The following is a 13,871-nucleotide window of genomic DNA, read 5'->3' as shown; positions in this document are numbered from 1 at the left end:
ACTTAGATCAACGCAATGACCAGTAATGACTTCAGAAGACTAATGGCATGCCTCGCCTCGTGTCTCTTGACTGGGAGGTGGCAAGACTACAAGAACAGAATGAGGCATACATACACTGTCAGACATGATTAGTTTTGCTTAATTGTACTTTGTCACAAGAGAAGATGGGGGGGGCAGCATTGTGAAATGACTACAATGTTTTCAAAATAAGATTTTCAATAAAATTATTTTTTAAAGAGAAGTCCAAAAGCTTCAAAGAATTTATTTTAAATGGAAGACTGTTGATAGAGGGAATGAAAAAAGAACTCTCCCAAGTAAAAAGAATTAGATAAAAGAAAAAAGATCCCAATGAGTCACTAATTTCATCCCCTAACCAAGAGGACACAATGAAGAAGCTAAGTTGCTATCTTTGTTATAAGTTACTATTCTTCCAAATTCTGTTTAAAACAAAAACACCATGAGATTTTTAAGACAAATAGCATTTAAATGTATCACCCATCAAAGCAAAAGAAAAAAGTGAATCATGTTCCACACATTGCCAAAGATTCAGGATAACTCGTCAGTGATCATGAAGAGGAAGAGAGGGAAATCTAGCAGCTCTATCTATAGCACATAAATGAAATCTCTGTCTTACCCTAATGATTGGCATTTCAGCATAAAAGATGGGAAAAGAGAGAAGAGGCAGCCAACTTTTATAAATGGCATTTAATAAAGAAATTGATACTTAGGACAGCAAAGCCCAAAACTAACCCCTTTCTCTGAGGCTTAGTGGACATTTTTTTTCCTACTACACACACTCAGATCATGGGGGAAGAGGGACTCAAGAAAGGTTTAATTTTCATCACACAGACCTGACATGGGTAGAAGATCAATCTCCAGAAAGGTAAGAATAAAAGAAATCTCTTCCTTACCATCCCTTCTGGACAAGAGAAGAGGCAAAGGTACTGCAATGTCTTGAGATAAAGAATAGATTGAATATCAGACTTGCTCACCGAAAATGGTGAGCAGAAAGGAAGAGAAGTCATCATCAAAAGAGAGCCGAACAACCACTAGAGATGCAAAGATAACAAGAGTAAACCCAGTAGTTGGTATTCATAAAGACGGAAGGCTCTTTCTGGTAAAATGACCTCTTTTTCTAAGCAGGAAAAAGGTTTATCCACCTCTACTGTTGAAGAAATCCCTAGGGCAAGAGTTCTTAATTTGGGGTCCAGTAAGCCCTTGGAGGTCCATGGAGAGATTTCAGGAAATCCATGAACTTGGACTAGGAGGGAAAGGCTTTTCTATTTCAATATAATTGGTTTCCTTGATAATTCTATGTGTTTATTTTGTGCATTTAAAAATATTAATCTGAGAAGGGTGTATAGGCTTCACCACATTGCCAAAGGAGTCCATGATACCAAAAAGGTTAAGAACCCCTGATTTAGAGTAAATAATCCTTATCTCATCCTCAGGGTCTTCACTCCCCAGTAGGTAGGAAGAAAGATACTCAATTGGGACAAGAGGGGAGAAGAAAAGGAGGAGACAGAGAGAAGAGAGAGGAGGGGGGAAAGAAAAAGAGAAAGGAAAGAGGGAGAGGGGAAAGGAGACAGAAAAGGGAATAAGGGAAAAAGAAAGAAGAGAAAGGTGGCTGGGGGAGGAGAGAAAGAGAGGGGGAAGAAGAGAAAGAGGAGGAAGGAGAGAGGGGGAGGAGAAAGGGGGAGAAGAGAGTGAAGGAGAGAGGGAGGAAGAAGAGGTAGAGAAGGGGGAGAAAAAATAGAGAGGCAAGGAAAAGGGAAAGGAGATAGAAAGGGAGTTGAAGGGAAAAGAGAGAGAGGTGGCTGTGGGAAAAAGAGAAAGAGACGGGGAGGGGGAAGGAGAGGGGGAGGAGAAAGCGAGGAGGACAGAGGAACGGAAGAGTGTAAGTGTAAGTGTGAGTGTGAGTGTGAGTGTGTGTGTGTGTGCGCGTGTGCGTGCGTACACCAGCGGTGGGGGGGAGCAGATCCTCCACCACGAGCTGAGGGGGCTCTCCAGTCCCAGTGCCCCCTCGGGCAGGAGACGGAGGAGGAGGAGGAAGGAGGAGGGCGCGCGCTCCTCCCTCCCCTGACACTTACAAGAACACATGGTCCTGTCACTGGGAGCCAGGGCTCCCGGCACCGAGGGGAATCCGGGTGTGTGCTCCCCCGGGCTCGGGCCGTCCCCCTCCCCTGAGCCCCGCGCCGCGCCCCCCGCCACCCGCGCCGGTGGCCCGGGCCCCGCTACCTTCTTGACGGTGCGAGGCGCCTCGGTGACGGTGCCGTCGGGGCTGACCAGGGCCTCGCCGCCGTCGCGATGCCGCTGGTGCTGGTGATGCGGGTCACTCCGCTTCATGGCCGACGCCTGCGGCACCTTCCCGGCGGGCGGGGCGGCGGCCGGGCTGAGAGTGGCGGGGCCGGGGGCCGGGGGTCGCTCCGCGGCCGGGGCCAGAGCCGGAGCTGGAGCCGGAGCCAGAACCGGGGCAGGGGCCGGGGCCGGGACCAGAGTCTCGGGGTCCGCGGCGCCCGCCGGAGGGGCCATGGCGGCCACGGCCGCCGCGCTCATCCCGAGCTGCGGCTCGGGATCCGGAGGGCTTAGGTCCTTCAGCTCCACCTCAGGCACCTTGGCGGCGGCGGCGGCTGACACGACCTGCACAGACATCGCCGTCTCCGCTACTCCCGCTGCTGCTGCCGCTGCCGCTAGCACCACCACTGCCGCCTCAGACTCCAGCTCCCGCTCGGCCCCGCCCCCCCTCTCCTCCCCTCCCCTCCCCCCATCCCACTCCCGGTCCACCTCTTCCTCCGCCTCCTCCTCCTTCACTCTCCTCCCACCCCACCCCACCCTCACGCCGGCTCCCAGCCCCAACCCCGCTCCCCGCTCGCGCGGCGCCACGGGACCTGTAGTGCGCTTGCCCTGGGCTCCACGCGCCAAAGAAGGGACGGCGGGACCTCAGCCCCCGACGTGCTCTGCGCGCGCAAAGAGCGGACTGGCCCGCAAAGCCCCACGAGAATTGTAGTTCTTCAGCCGCTCCCGCGGAACTTGGATCTTTCTCTGTGGGAGGGGATCAATTTGGGGTCCTAAGGGGCGGGCTAGCAGGAGGAAAGAAAATGAGGTTGGCTAGGATGCGCGGTTTAGGAGAGGAGAGGGCATCCAGAGGAGATGCGATTTAAAGGGAAAGATAACCACAAAGCCCGTGCGAGGGAGAGAGGGATGATGAGGATGGATTGCTGCCCTGACTGTGCATTTCCAAAGTGGCACGTTTATGTTCACATGCGCCGACATTTAAGGGAAAGGCCACGGGATTATATGCTGGGGCCCTCAGCTGGGAGCTGGAACACTGGCCTTTTATTCATAGGATTAGGAGCTGGAGGGGAATTTAGAGGTCACCTAGCCCTACTCCATTTTTATTGATGAGAAAGCTAAAGTCCAGGGAAGTGGTGAATTTCTCAAGGTCACACAGGGAGTAAATGGCAGACCTGAGATTTTTGGGTCCAAATCCCATGTTATCTCAGTGAAAACGTTGCCTTTCTTGGCTCTTGGACTGTTTGGTTGTGAACTCTGGGGTCCTGAAAATCTTTTGTCCTCCATAAAATGGGTACTTAAACCCCTGCCCTAAAATTAAGTGGTTTTGTCTCAGACAAAATAGATTGCCGCTTGAGAACCACTTGCCTAACACAAAACACTCTCCTGAGACAGCAAAATGTTTAGGAATATAAACCTTACTGAGAAAAACCTATTTTCAAATGTCTCATTTGCTCAGCGCTATGATTCTTACCCCTAGCCTACAGAAAGGGAAAATGGAGCTCAGAAAAGGGGAAGTAGCTCATTTTCAGAGAGAGCAGGCCTTTGTCTGTACATCCCCGAAAGATATTTGCATGTTGGCCAAGAGGAGTAGTTTGCACATTTCCAACAGGATTGAGGGAGATAATAGCCAGCCCTAAATCTCTGCCTAATAATAGCCTAGCAACTCGGGACTTTACCCACCTACTTGGTAGATAATTGTACTATCATCAATACCAGCTCTTTCGCTCTCATAATCTTTGTGGCCACGGGCAAGTCACTTAACCAGTCCCAGTTTTCTCACATATAAAATAAGAAAGTTAGGTTAAATGACCTTTAAGGTGCCTTCCAGTTTAAATCCTATGATCTTATGATAAAGTCATCTAATGGTTTAGTCCCCAATTCTGCCTCCCTGAATTCATTAGCTATGACAGGCATGGCTACTTTAAAGTCCACTGAGCACTTTCATTTCCACAAAGCCCAGATGCTAGGCCTCCTTCCTTTCAGCTTTCTTCCTTCATACCACCTGAAATTCGGAGAGAATTTCCTTCCTCTTCCAGAGAATGAGCCCCTGAGCTCCATCTTCCAGCTGTTGAGAAGGATTAGCAGTTCTGTAACTGATTTATCTCCCCCTTCCTCCTGGAAGTACACAGAGGAACTTCTATGTAACCACCTGGTGTGCAGCAGACAAAACAGGCAGCAGCTGCCTACCTGAGATGCCAAAAAGATTGGTTTACCTGAGCTTGGCTTGTGCCTTCCTGTTCTCCCCCACCCCAATCCCCTGCTTCACATTTGAGGAACATAGCCAACAGTTTCTCCTTTCTGTGCTATGCAGCCCAAGGCCTTGTTCCAGTTTGATAACTCCCATTTGTCCCAACTGCATACTGTTTCCTCAGAGGAGTTCCTTAATCATCACATTTGTTCTTCTCAATATCTTTAAGAGGCAAGAAGGGAATCATTCTCTTCATTTAGCAGTTAGAAGAAGCGAAGCAAAGAAAGTGTACTTGCTTTTGATTACTTTGCAATCAGACTCCAAACCCAATGTGCTCCCTCTGGCTCTCCCAGGGAAATATTGTGACCTTCATTTCAAGCAAAATGGTAACTAGGAATTTTTTTTGGCCTGGGGCAAAAACAATATGTATGAGGTGTAGCAGGTGGAGGACAATCTAGGGAGGAGGAGGGAAGGGAGGAGGAGACAATCCAACTTAAGTTGCAGGCATATTTGGAGAAGGGGTAGCTCCCCTCCTTACCCCCATGGAACCTGGGGAGAAATTCAAGATATAGATGTGGAAAGCTGTAGCTAAGAGACCTTGTGGGTAGCAAGCAACCTGGAGTTGGGCAAAGGAGAAGGATGGGCCTGCTCACCACAGGCCAGGAGAAGGTCATGGTGAAATGTAGAGACAGTGGTCTCTGAACCACACCACAGGGAAGAATCATTGCACCACCACCACCACCACTTTCCACCTCCTATGCTTACACATTCAGAAAAATCACAATTGCTGTAGTCTAACTTCATCTCCAACTTCAAGACCCAGGTATAGTGGGGGTCAGGTGCTGGGAGGAGTGTTAACCTAGTAACTCTCATGAATTATTCCCCCAAGCTCAGTCTATAAAATTACAGAATATAAGAGGAAGGTAACAAGGCAGCAAAATATTAGGGTTTCAAACAGAAGGAAAAAGAAATGTCTACGTTTGTATGAAAAAGTATTTTAGTAAAGCATGTTGGAATTAGAGAGCTTACCATTGGCTAGCTGAAGGATGAAGGAACCAAGCTTTTGGTATCCTTTTAAAAAGCAAGACATACCTGTGTGAACTATGAATAAGAACCCTTCTTAAGAGGGAATTAATTGCTCTTGAGGTGAGGGTAGGGGGGACTTTCTTTCTCTTCCTCTCCCCCTCCCATATCAGCCATAATATCTTGCAATGACACTACCCAGCATTGAGTACGCCTAGTAGTTGAGGCAGGAAGCAACTCTGAGTAGCTGTGATCTCTACAAGTCAAGAAGAGAGCCAGCTCTTTGTTATGGTTCAGTTGTTTTTCAGTTGTGTCCATCTCTTTGTGACCCCATTTGGGGTTTTCTTAGCAAAGATACTGGAGTGGTTTGCCATTTCCTTCTCTAGCTCATTTTGCGGAAGAAGAAACTAAGGCAAATAGGTTAAGTGACTTGCCCAGGGTCACATAGCTAGTCTCTGAGGCCAGATTGGAACCCTGGAAGATGCTTCTTCCTGACTCCAGGTCTGACTATCTATTATGCTACCTGGATACCCCTGAGCCAGCCCCAGACATTGGAAATTGAGCTGCAAAGAGGAAAAGGGACAAAGAGCCTAACCAAGTGATCTACCCAAGCAGAAATACCGTGCCCAGGAAAAGCAGCATGAGGAATTCATAAGAAGAAAAAGTACATCTGCAGAGTTTGTTGCCTTGGCCACATGCATGTCCATGTGTCCATGCTACGCGTGTCCACTTTGTTCACTGACAGTCGGTATAGTTGTAAGAGAATGTTCCACAGGTTGAGGGAAAGGGGATATTTTGTAGCTATGTTCTCATGATGCCATCTCATTTGATGTTGCTCAGTGCTGTCTGACTCTTCATGACCCTAGTTGGGGTTTTCTTGGCAAAGATACTGGAGTGGTTTGCCATTTCCTTCTCCAGCTCATTTTACAGGTGAGGAAACTGAGGCAAACAGGGTTAAGTGACTTGCCCAGGGTCACACAGCTATTAAGTGTCTGGGGCCAGATTGGAACTCAGGAAGGTGAGTTTTCCTGACTCCAGGCCCAGTGCTCTATCCACTGAGGACCTAGCTACCCACAGTATTGCCTTGGATTTGAACTAATTGTGTCTTCTGACTATTAAAGGTAAAAACACCAGTGAGGGCTCATGACCTGTGTTTTAGGAATGTGATCCCACAGGGTATCTAGAGACTGGTGTTTAACCTGTGAATTCAATTAGAATGAGCCTGAAAGTGTGTGGTATATACTGATAAGCCTCTAAAACACATCCATAAAGTTGTCCTTCCTCCACCTCCAGACATAGAAGTTGAGCTTACAACAGGGGAGCATTTTTTGGTGTCTATAGAAAGAACAAAGGAGTAGCCTCCATTCTCCTTCTCTACTCTTCCTTCCAACTCACACACACACACAAAAAAGCATTGTGACATTAAGTCAGCCTTGGGAACCCCTTTCCTGTAGAGTTGACCTTGGAATTAAATCTCTCTAACTCCCAGGAGAAAATTATTTATTTGTACTTTCTATGATGGTAAACAGAAGGAGCATGAGCAGAGGGAGAAGAAAGCTTATATTTTCCCTTTATGTGAGAACCTTCCTTGGTAAGAGTCAACCACCAAGACTACATCACCTAGATTCCAACCCTATACAAACTCTAAATTGTATGGGATCATAAAGCTTAAACACTTTCATTCTCAACTCTCTTTTCTACCCACCTCAGTTTAACCAGCTCTCAACACTACACTAGCAACTACAATTCCCTGATACTAAACTTCAAACACAGGTTAAATGGGCAGTGATTGGGGATGATGTAGAGGGATTCCTACTTTGAGTGGACAGTTGAATTAGGTGACCTCTGAGTCATAGCGCTGCTAGAGATTTTCAGGCATTCCAAATGAGAAAGCACTTTGTTCCTGGAGATCCAGCTGACATTGAAAAGGACAGATCATGACCAGATTCCTTTCCAGCTCACTTGAAAGTATACAACAGACTATGGTAATGGAGGTTTGGACGCCCCTGAATTATTCAGTGCAATTTAACAAGCATTTATTAAGAGCCTAACCATGTGTCATACACTATTCTAAAAGCTAAATTATTTGACCTCTATGTTCTATCTCCTTTACTGGATTGCAATATAGGAAACTCTCATCTTCTATTTTCTCTTTACTATACCCCACTCAATGCCTATGCTCCATATACACAACGCATGCTCAGTAAATATTTAGATGGTGTTGAAATAACTCAATTTCATAGAGCCTAAAGATTTTGGGGACAGTTAGGTGATAGAGTGGATAGAACCCCAAATGGGGTCACAAAGACTGAACAACAAAGTTTTGGTTATAGAGTTAGACATTCCTGAAGAAATACCAAGAAGAAAGATCTGAAGAAATAGGCCCCATTCCCCATTCAAGATGGCTCTGAGTCTAATAACTTCATGTCCCAGAATAATGTCCCTAACTGCAATTTCCCTTTTCTCTCTTCTCCTACTCCCATGTTGGAGAGCAAATTGTCTTGATTTTAGTGCTTTCTCACAGGTGAAAAGTCACTGCAATTTTAAAAAATAGATGTAGATCAGGGATGCCATTCTAATTCAAGACCACAAGATAGAGTCAGAGGGAAGGGGATTCAGCATTGTAGATGAGAGCAGACCCAGTCAGAGGAGGTCAAAGTACCGGGACCTTGGTTTCAAGGGCAGTTTGTAGTGCTGGTTAGGGAGCTATTGAGCTGGGTTTCTGAGTTCTCAATCTAATCTTCTCTGATTTATAAACAATAATGTCATTTTCAAGGCAGTTTTAGAGGAAGGTGCTGCTGTAAGTAAGTAAACATGGCCTTAAGCTGTGGCTGCTACCAAAATAGTCTGTTGGGGAGTGCAGATAGCCCCCATGAACAGTATGGAACTTTCAAAGGTCTTTTCCCTGATCAATAGATCCACGGTGCTCTAAGTCACCATTAATTAGAGAAATGCAAATTAAAACAACTCTGAGGTACCACTTCACACCTATCACATGACTAATGTGACAGAAAAGAAAAAACGACAAATGTTGGAGGGGATGTGGAAAAATTGGGACACTTGGTGGAGTTGTGAATTGATCTAACCATTTTGGAGAACAAATCAGAACTGTGCCCAAAACTGTGCATACCCTTTGACCACCCAACACACTTTGACCAACATCTGTATCCCAAGGAGATCAGAGAAAAGGTAGAAGAACCTATTTGTCCAAAAGTATTTATAGCAGCTCTTTTTGTGGTGGCAAAGAATTGGCAATTGAGAGGATGCCCATTAATTGTGGAATGGCTGAATAAGTTGTGGTATATGATTGTGATGGAATACTATTGTTCTATAAGAAATGATGAGCAGGATAGTTTCAGAAAAATGTGAAAAGACTTCCATGAACTGATGCAAAAATCAACCAAGCAGAGCCAGAAATTCATTGTACAAAGTAACAGCAATATTGTACAATGATGATACAATTGTGTACAATAATGTACAATTCTCAATGACAGGTATTCTCAGCAATTTGTTGTTGGGTCATTTCAGTCATGTCTAACTCTTGGCAAGGATAGTGGAATGGTTTACCATTTACTTCTCCAGCTCATTTTACAGATGAAGAACTGAGGCAAACTGGGTTAAGTGACTTGCCCAGAATCACACAGCTAGTAAGTGTCTGAGGCCAAATTTGAACTCAAGAACATGAGTGAGTCTTCCTGATTTCCAGCCCAGTGCTCTACACACTTTAATATCTAGTTGCCCCATTCTCAGCAATTACAATGGTACAAAATAATTCCAAAGGACTTATGATGAAAAATACTATTTACCTCCACAGAAAGAATTGATGGTGTCTGAATAAAGATTAAAGCATACTTTTTTTTAAACTTACTTTATATCTCTTACGCTTTTATTTATTTATTTATTTATTTTTGGTCAGTGTTCTCTTTTGCAATATGGCTAATATGGAAATATATTTTACATAACTGCATATATATAATCTATGTCGAAGTGCATACCTTCTTTTTTTTTTAACATTTTATTTTTCCCCAATTACGTGTAAAAACAGTTTTTAGTTTTGAGTTCTAAATTCTGTCCCTCCCTCCCTTCCCCCTCCACTCCCATCTGATATAGGTTATATGTGTGTAAATCAAAGTGCATGCCTTCTTAAGGAGAGGGGAAGGGAGGGAGGGAGGGAGGGAGGAAATTTGGAACTCAAAGCTTTAAAGTTTTTTTTTAACTCAAAACTTAAAAAAAATGAATGTTAAAAATTGTTTTTACACGTAATTAAGAAAAATAAAATAAAAGCATTCAGACAAAGGAAAAAAAAAAGGTAGGTCCGCTGCACCCTCTGGTGGCCGCAGTATGGCCTTTTAAAAGCAAGGATTCTCCAGTTTTTCCTCTATCTCCCTGCTCTCAGAGTGAGGCTAATAAAAAGAAGGAATGACAAGATTTGGAAAGGTGGGCCGAGGACAATAACGATAATGACCACTGTCTCACAATTACACAATTGCAAATTCCAATATTTACAAAGCAGTGTCCAAAGGATTCAGATTTGGAAGGGACTTTGAAGGTCATCTAATCTGAGTTCTTCATTTTATGGGTGAGAAAAAAAGAGGACCAGAAAAGTTAAGTGACTTGCCCAACCTCATAGTGATGGGGTATAGGCCCAAGCCCAGACCTTTGCCCTTTACCCCCAAAAGAATTTGGGTCCCATTTGTCTAAGGCATTCTCCTTGAATTTTCCCACTTGATCAAGGAGATCTCTGGCATTCCCTTGAGGCCATAATTCCATCAATTGGCCTTTCATTGTGGCTACTACCCAATCTCCCAATTCTTTGTTACCCTAGATCTAGCCTAGCCCTCCATTGTCTTACCTCCCTATGGCCCCAGGCCACTTCCCACCCTTAATCCTATCTAGGTTCTATTCTCCCTTGGCCACATGGTCCAGGTCCTTGGAGTTCTATTACCTTATAGACTACTTGGCCACTCCTAGATCCCTCCCATAGTCTTTCTGCATGTAAGGTCCATCCTGTCCCCATTAAGATGCTCAGATTTTTATAATCTAGCCAATAGCTCATAGATGCTCAGATTCCTTAAGAGTCTGGCTAATATGGCAGATCTTTAATAAACCTTGTCTTTGGCTGAAAGAAAGCTTGGGTCGAATTCTTTCGGGCAGGACCTGTGTGTCGTGAACTCGGGGTCACAGCATCCCTAAACCACATCAATAGGGTTAGTAAGTGAAAGAGCTGGGACTCACATCCTGCTCTTCTGGCCTTAAATTCAGGTCAGTTCTACAAATCTCCATTGAATGTCTTATCATAATAAAAACTGACATCTACATAGTGCTTTAAAATTTGACATACATTATTTTATTTGAGGCAAGGCACTGGCTAGGTACTAGGAGATGTAAAGACAAAAACAAAAAAGTCCCTGCCCTCAAGGAGCTTACTCCATCTACTACCTCAATTTGACATAAATACTCACGAATGAATGCAAAGGGGCAGCTAGGTGGGGCAGTGGATAGAGCACCAGCCCTGGATTCAGGAGGACCTGAGTTCACATCTGGCTTCAGATACATAACACTTACTAGCTGAGTGACCCTGGGTATGTCACTTAACCCCATTGCCTAGCCAAAAACAAAACAAAACAAACAAACAAACAAAAAAAACCAAATGAATGCAAAGCAATTTCAAGAGGGAAGGAGGACTAACAGTTGGAAGGATCAGGAAAAGCCCCATGTACCATGTAGTTGACCCCTGAGCTGTGTCTTCAAGGAAGCTAGGGATTCAAAAGCCAGAGATGCAGAAAGAGTGCGTTTCAGACCTTGGGGCCAAAGGCACTGAGGCAAGAGATAGAATGTTATGTACAAAGAAGAGCAAGTAAGACAATTTGACTGACAGAGAGTGTGAAAGGCAATAACATGTAATAAGACCGGAGAGGCAGGTGGGAGCCATATTGTGGAAGGCTTTAAATGCCATGCTTAGGATTGTATATTTTGTCCTAGAGATAGTAGGGATCGTCTGAAGATTGTTCAGTAAGGAAATGATCTGGTCAGATCTATGTGTTAGGAATATCAATTTGGCAGCAGTGTGGAGGATGGATTGGAAAGGAGAGAGATTGGCAGCAGGCAGAGCAATTAGAAGGCTATTGCAATAAGAGGTGGTAAGGGCCTAAATAAAGATGGAAGTGAAGAGAAGGGAACGGATTCAAGAGATGCTGAGAAAGAATCAACAACAACTGATATTTGTATAACACTTTAAAGTCTGAATAACTTTTTATATACATTGTAGCATGAGCCTCACATCAACCCTATGATGTAAGTACTATGGGTATTATAATCCCCATTTTACAGATGAGAAAACTGAGGCACAGAGAGGTTAAATGACTTGCCTGTGGTTGCAAAGCTAATAAGGATCAGAATTTGAACTTAGGTTTTCCTGACTCCAAATTCAGCACTCTATCCACAACTGATTGGATATGGGAGTGGAGGAGGGACTGTGGGGGAAAGGGTGGAGTCATGGATGATTCCTCCATTGTGAACTTCAGTGACTACAAGATGGTAGTGACTTCAACAGAAAAAGAGAATAAGGATAGGTTTGGGTGAAAATGAACTCAGTTGTCTTTTGGAAATGTTGAATTTGAGATGCCTGTTGGAAATCCAGTTGTAGATGTTCAATAGACAGTAATGAGGGGGGAGATTAATCCTCAATACATAGATTTTGTAGTCATCTAAATAGACCTGATAATTGAACCATGGAAGGTGATAAAATCACCAAAAGAGCGAATATAGAAAGAAAAGACAAAAAGGCTCTGGTCAGAGCCAGGAGACTGAGAAGAGGTCAGGAAGGTAGGAGGAGAAGCCAAGAAAGAATAGTGTCACTGAATCCAAGGAGAAGAGAGCCTACAGCAGGTGGGTTGGGGAGGAGTTGAGTTTAATTTAAAAAAAAAATCTACTGTCAATAATAAAAGAAATACAAATAAAAACAATTCTGAAGTTTCACCTCATACCCAACAAATTGGCAAAGATAAAAGACGAGAATTGTAAATGTTGGTGTAATTGTAGAAAGATAGGTGTATTAGTACATTGTGGGTAGAGTTGTGAATCAGTACAGCCATTTTAGAAAGCAATTTGGAATTACATCCAAGAACAGTGACTAAAATGTCCATATGCCTTGACCTAGAGATTCTACTATTATCCTTACATCCCAAGAAGTCTACCAATAAGAAAAAAGCTCCTATGTACACTAAAATGTTTATATCAACACTTTTTGTGGTAGCAAAGAATTGGACACAAATTGACGCCCATTGATTGGGGAACACTAAACAAATTGTGGTTTGTCATTTGGTCATTTTTCAGTTGTGTCCAACTCTTTGTGACACCATTAGGGGTTGTTGTTTTTTTTTTATTATTATATTTTTGGTGAGGCAATTGGGGTTAAGTGACTTGCCACAGCAAGTGAATATTATGTGTCTGAGGCCAGATTTGAACTCAGGTCCTCCTGACTCCAAGGCTGGGGCTCTATCCACTACGGCTGTTTGGGGTTTTCTTGGCAAGGACACAGGAGTGATTTGCCATTTACTTCTCCAGCTCATTTTACAGATGTGGAAACTGAGGCAAATAGGGTTAAGTGACTTGCCCAGGGTCAAATAGTAAGAGTGTCAGGCCAGATTTAAACTCAGGAAGATGAGTCTTTCTGACTCCAGGCCCAGCACTCTATCCACTTTGCCAACCTGGCTGCCCAAACAGATTGTGATATATGAATGTAATGGACTATTACTATGTGGTAAGAAACAATTAATATGCTGAATACACAGAAGCATAAGCTTGCATGAATTGATGCTGAGTGAAGGAAGTTGAGCCAAGAACATATGCATAATGATTATAACAATGTAAACAGAAATAACAACTTCAAATAATCAAAAGTGAATTTAGAAAAGCAAGCATAGCCCCACAGAAAGGCCATAAAAAGACACTTCCAGCCCACTTCTTTGTGGAGGAAGGAGGTCCACAGGTATGGTGCACTACATATATTTTCAGATTTTTTCAATGTATTGATTAGTTTTGGTGATTTTTTTTCCTCTTCTTTTTCTAAAAAATATTGTTTGTTATATGGGAAGGCCCTGTGGGAGGGCAGGGAAAAATTCTGTTGATATAAAAACCAAAATCTACCAATAAAATTTATTTTTTAAGAAAGACTAGTGTCTACTGTCATAAAAAGTCTTCTGTCAAGTTCAGTGAGGAGCAAGAGCGAGCCACTGAATGTACCAGTGAATTGATTGTAGGTAACCTTGGAGAGAGTAGGTACAATGAAGCGTGAAAGTTGGAAGGAGGATTGCAAGAGTTTGTGAAACGAGTAGGAGATGAAGAAATGGAAGTTAAGACGTAC

The 13,871-nt window shown here is 43.8% G+C and overlaps 1 protein-coding gene across 5 annotated transcripts in view; it reads right to left on the bottom strand.

Moving 5' to 3' along the window:
• The window catches only part of AHCYL2 (adenosylhomocysteinase like 2), a 150,830-nt gene extending 148,172 nt beyond the window's left edge, over nt 1-2,658 (bottom strand). For all 5 annotated transcript variants that reach the window (XM_027840183.1, XM_027840184.1, XM_027840190.1 and 2 more), the window contains exon 1: nt 2,239-2,658. In XM_027840183.1, the coding sequence (XP_027695984.1) occupies nt 2,239-2,652 (414 nt within the window). In that variant the 5' untranslated portion in view covers nt 2,653-2,658. The remainder of the gene's footprint in view (nt 1-2,238) is intronic.
• Between the last annotated feature and the right edge of the window lie 11,213 nt (nt 2,659-13,871).

This window comes from Vombatus ursinus, unplaced genomic scaffold (assembly GCF_900497805.2).
Source record: "Vombatus ursinus unplaced genomic scaffold, bare-nosed wombat genome assembly UNPS02014839.1, whole genome shotgun sequence".
NCBI classification, from domain to species: Eukaryota; Metazoa; Chordata; class Mammalia; order Diprotodontia; family Vombatidae; genus Vombatus; species Vombatus ursinus.
Note: the sequence above shows the minus strand (reverse complement) of the source record. Positions and strands in the feature narration are given on the sequence as shown.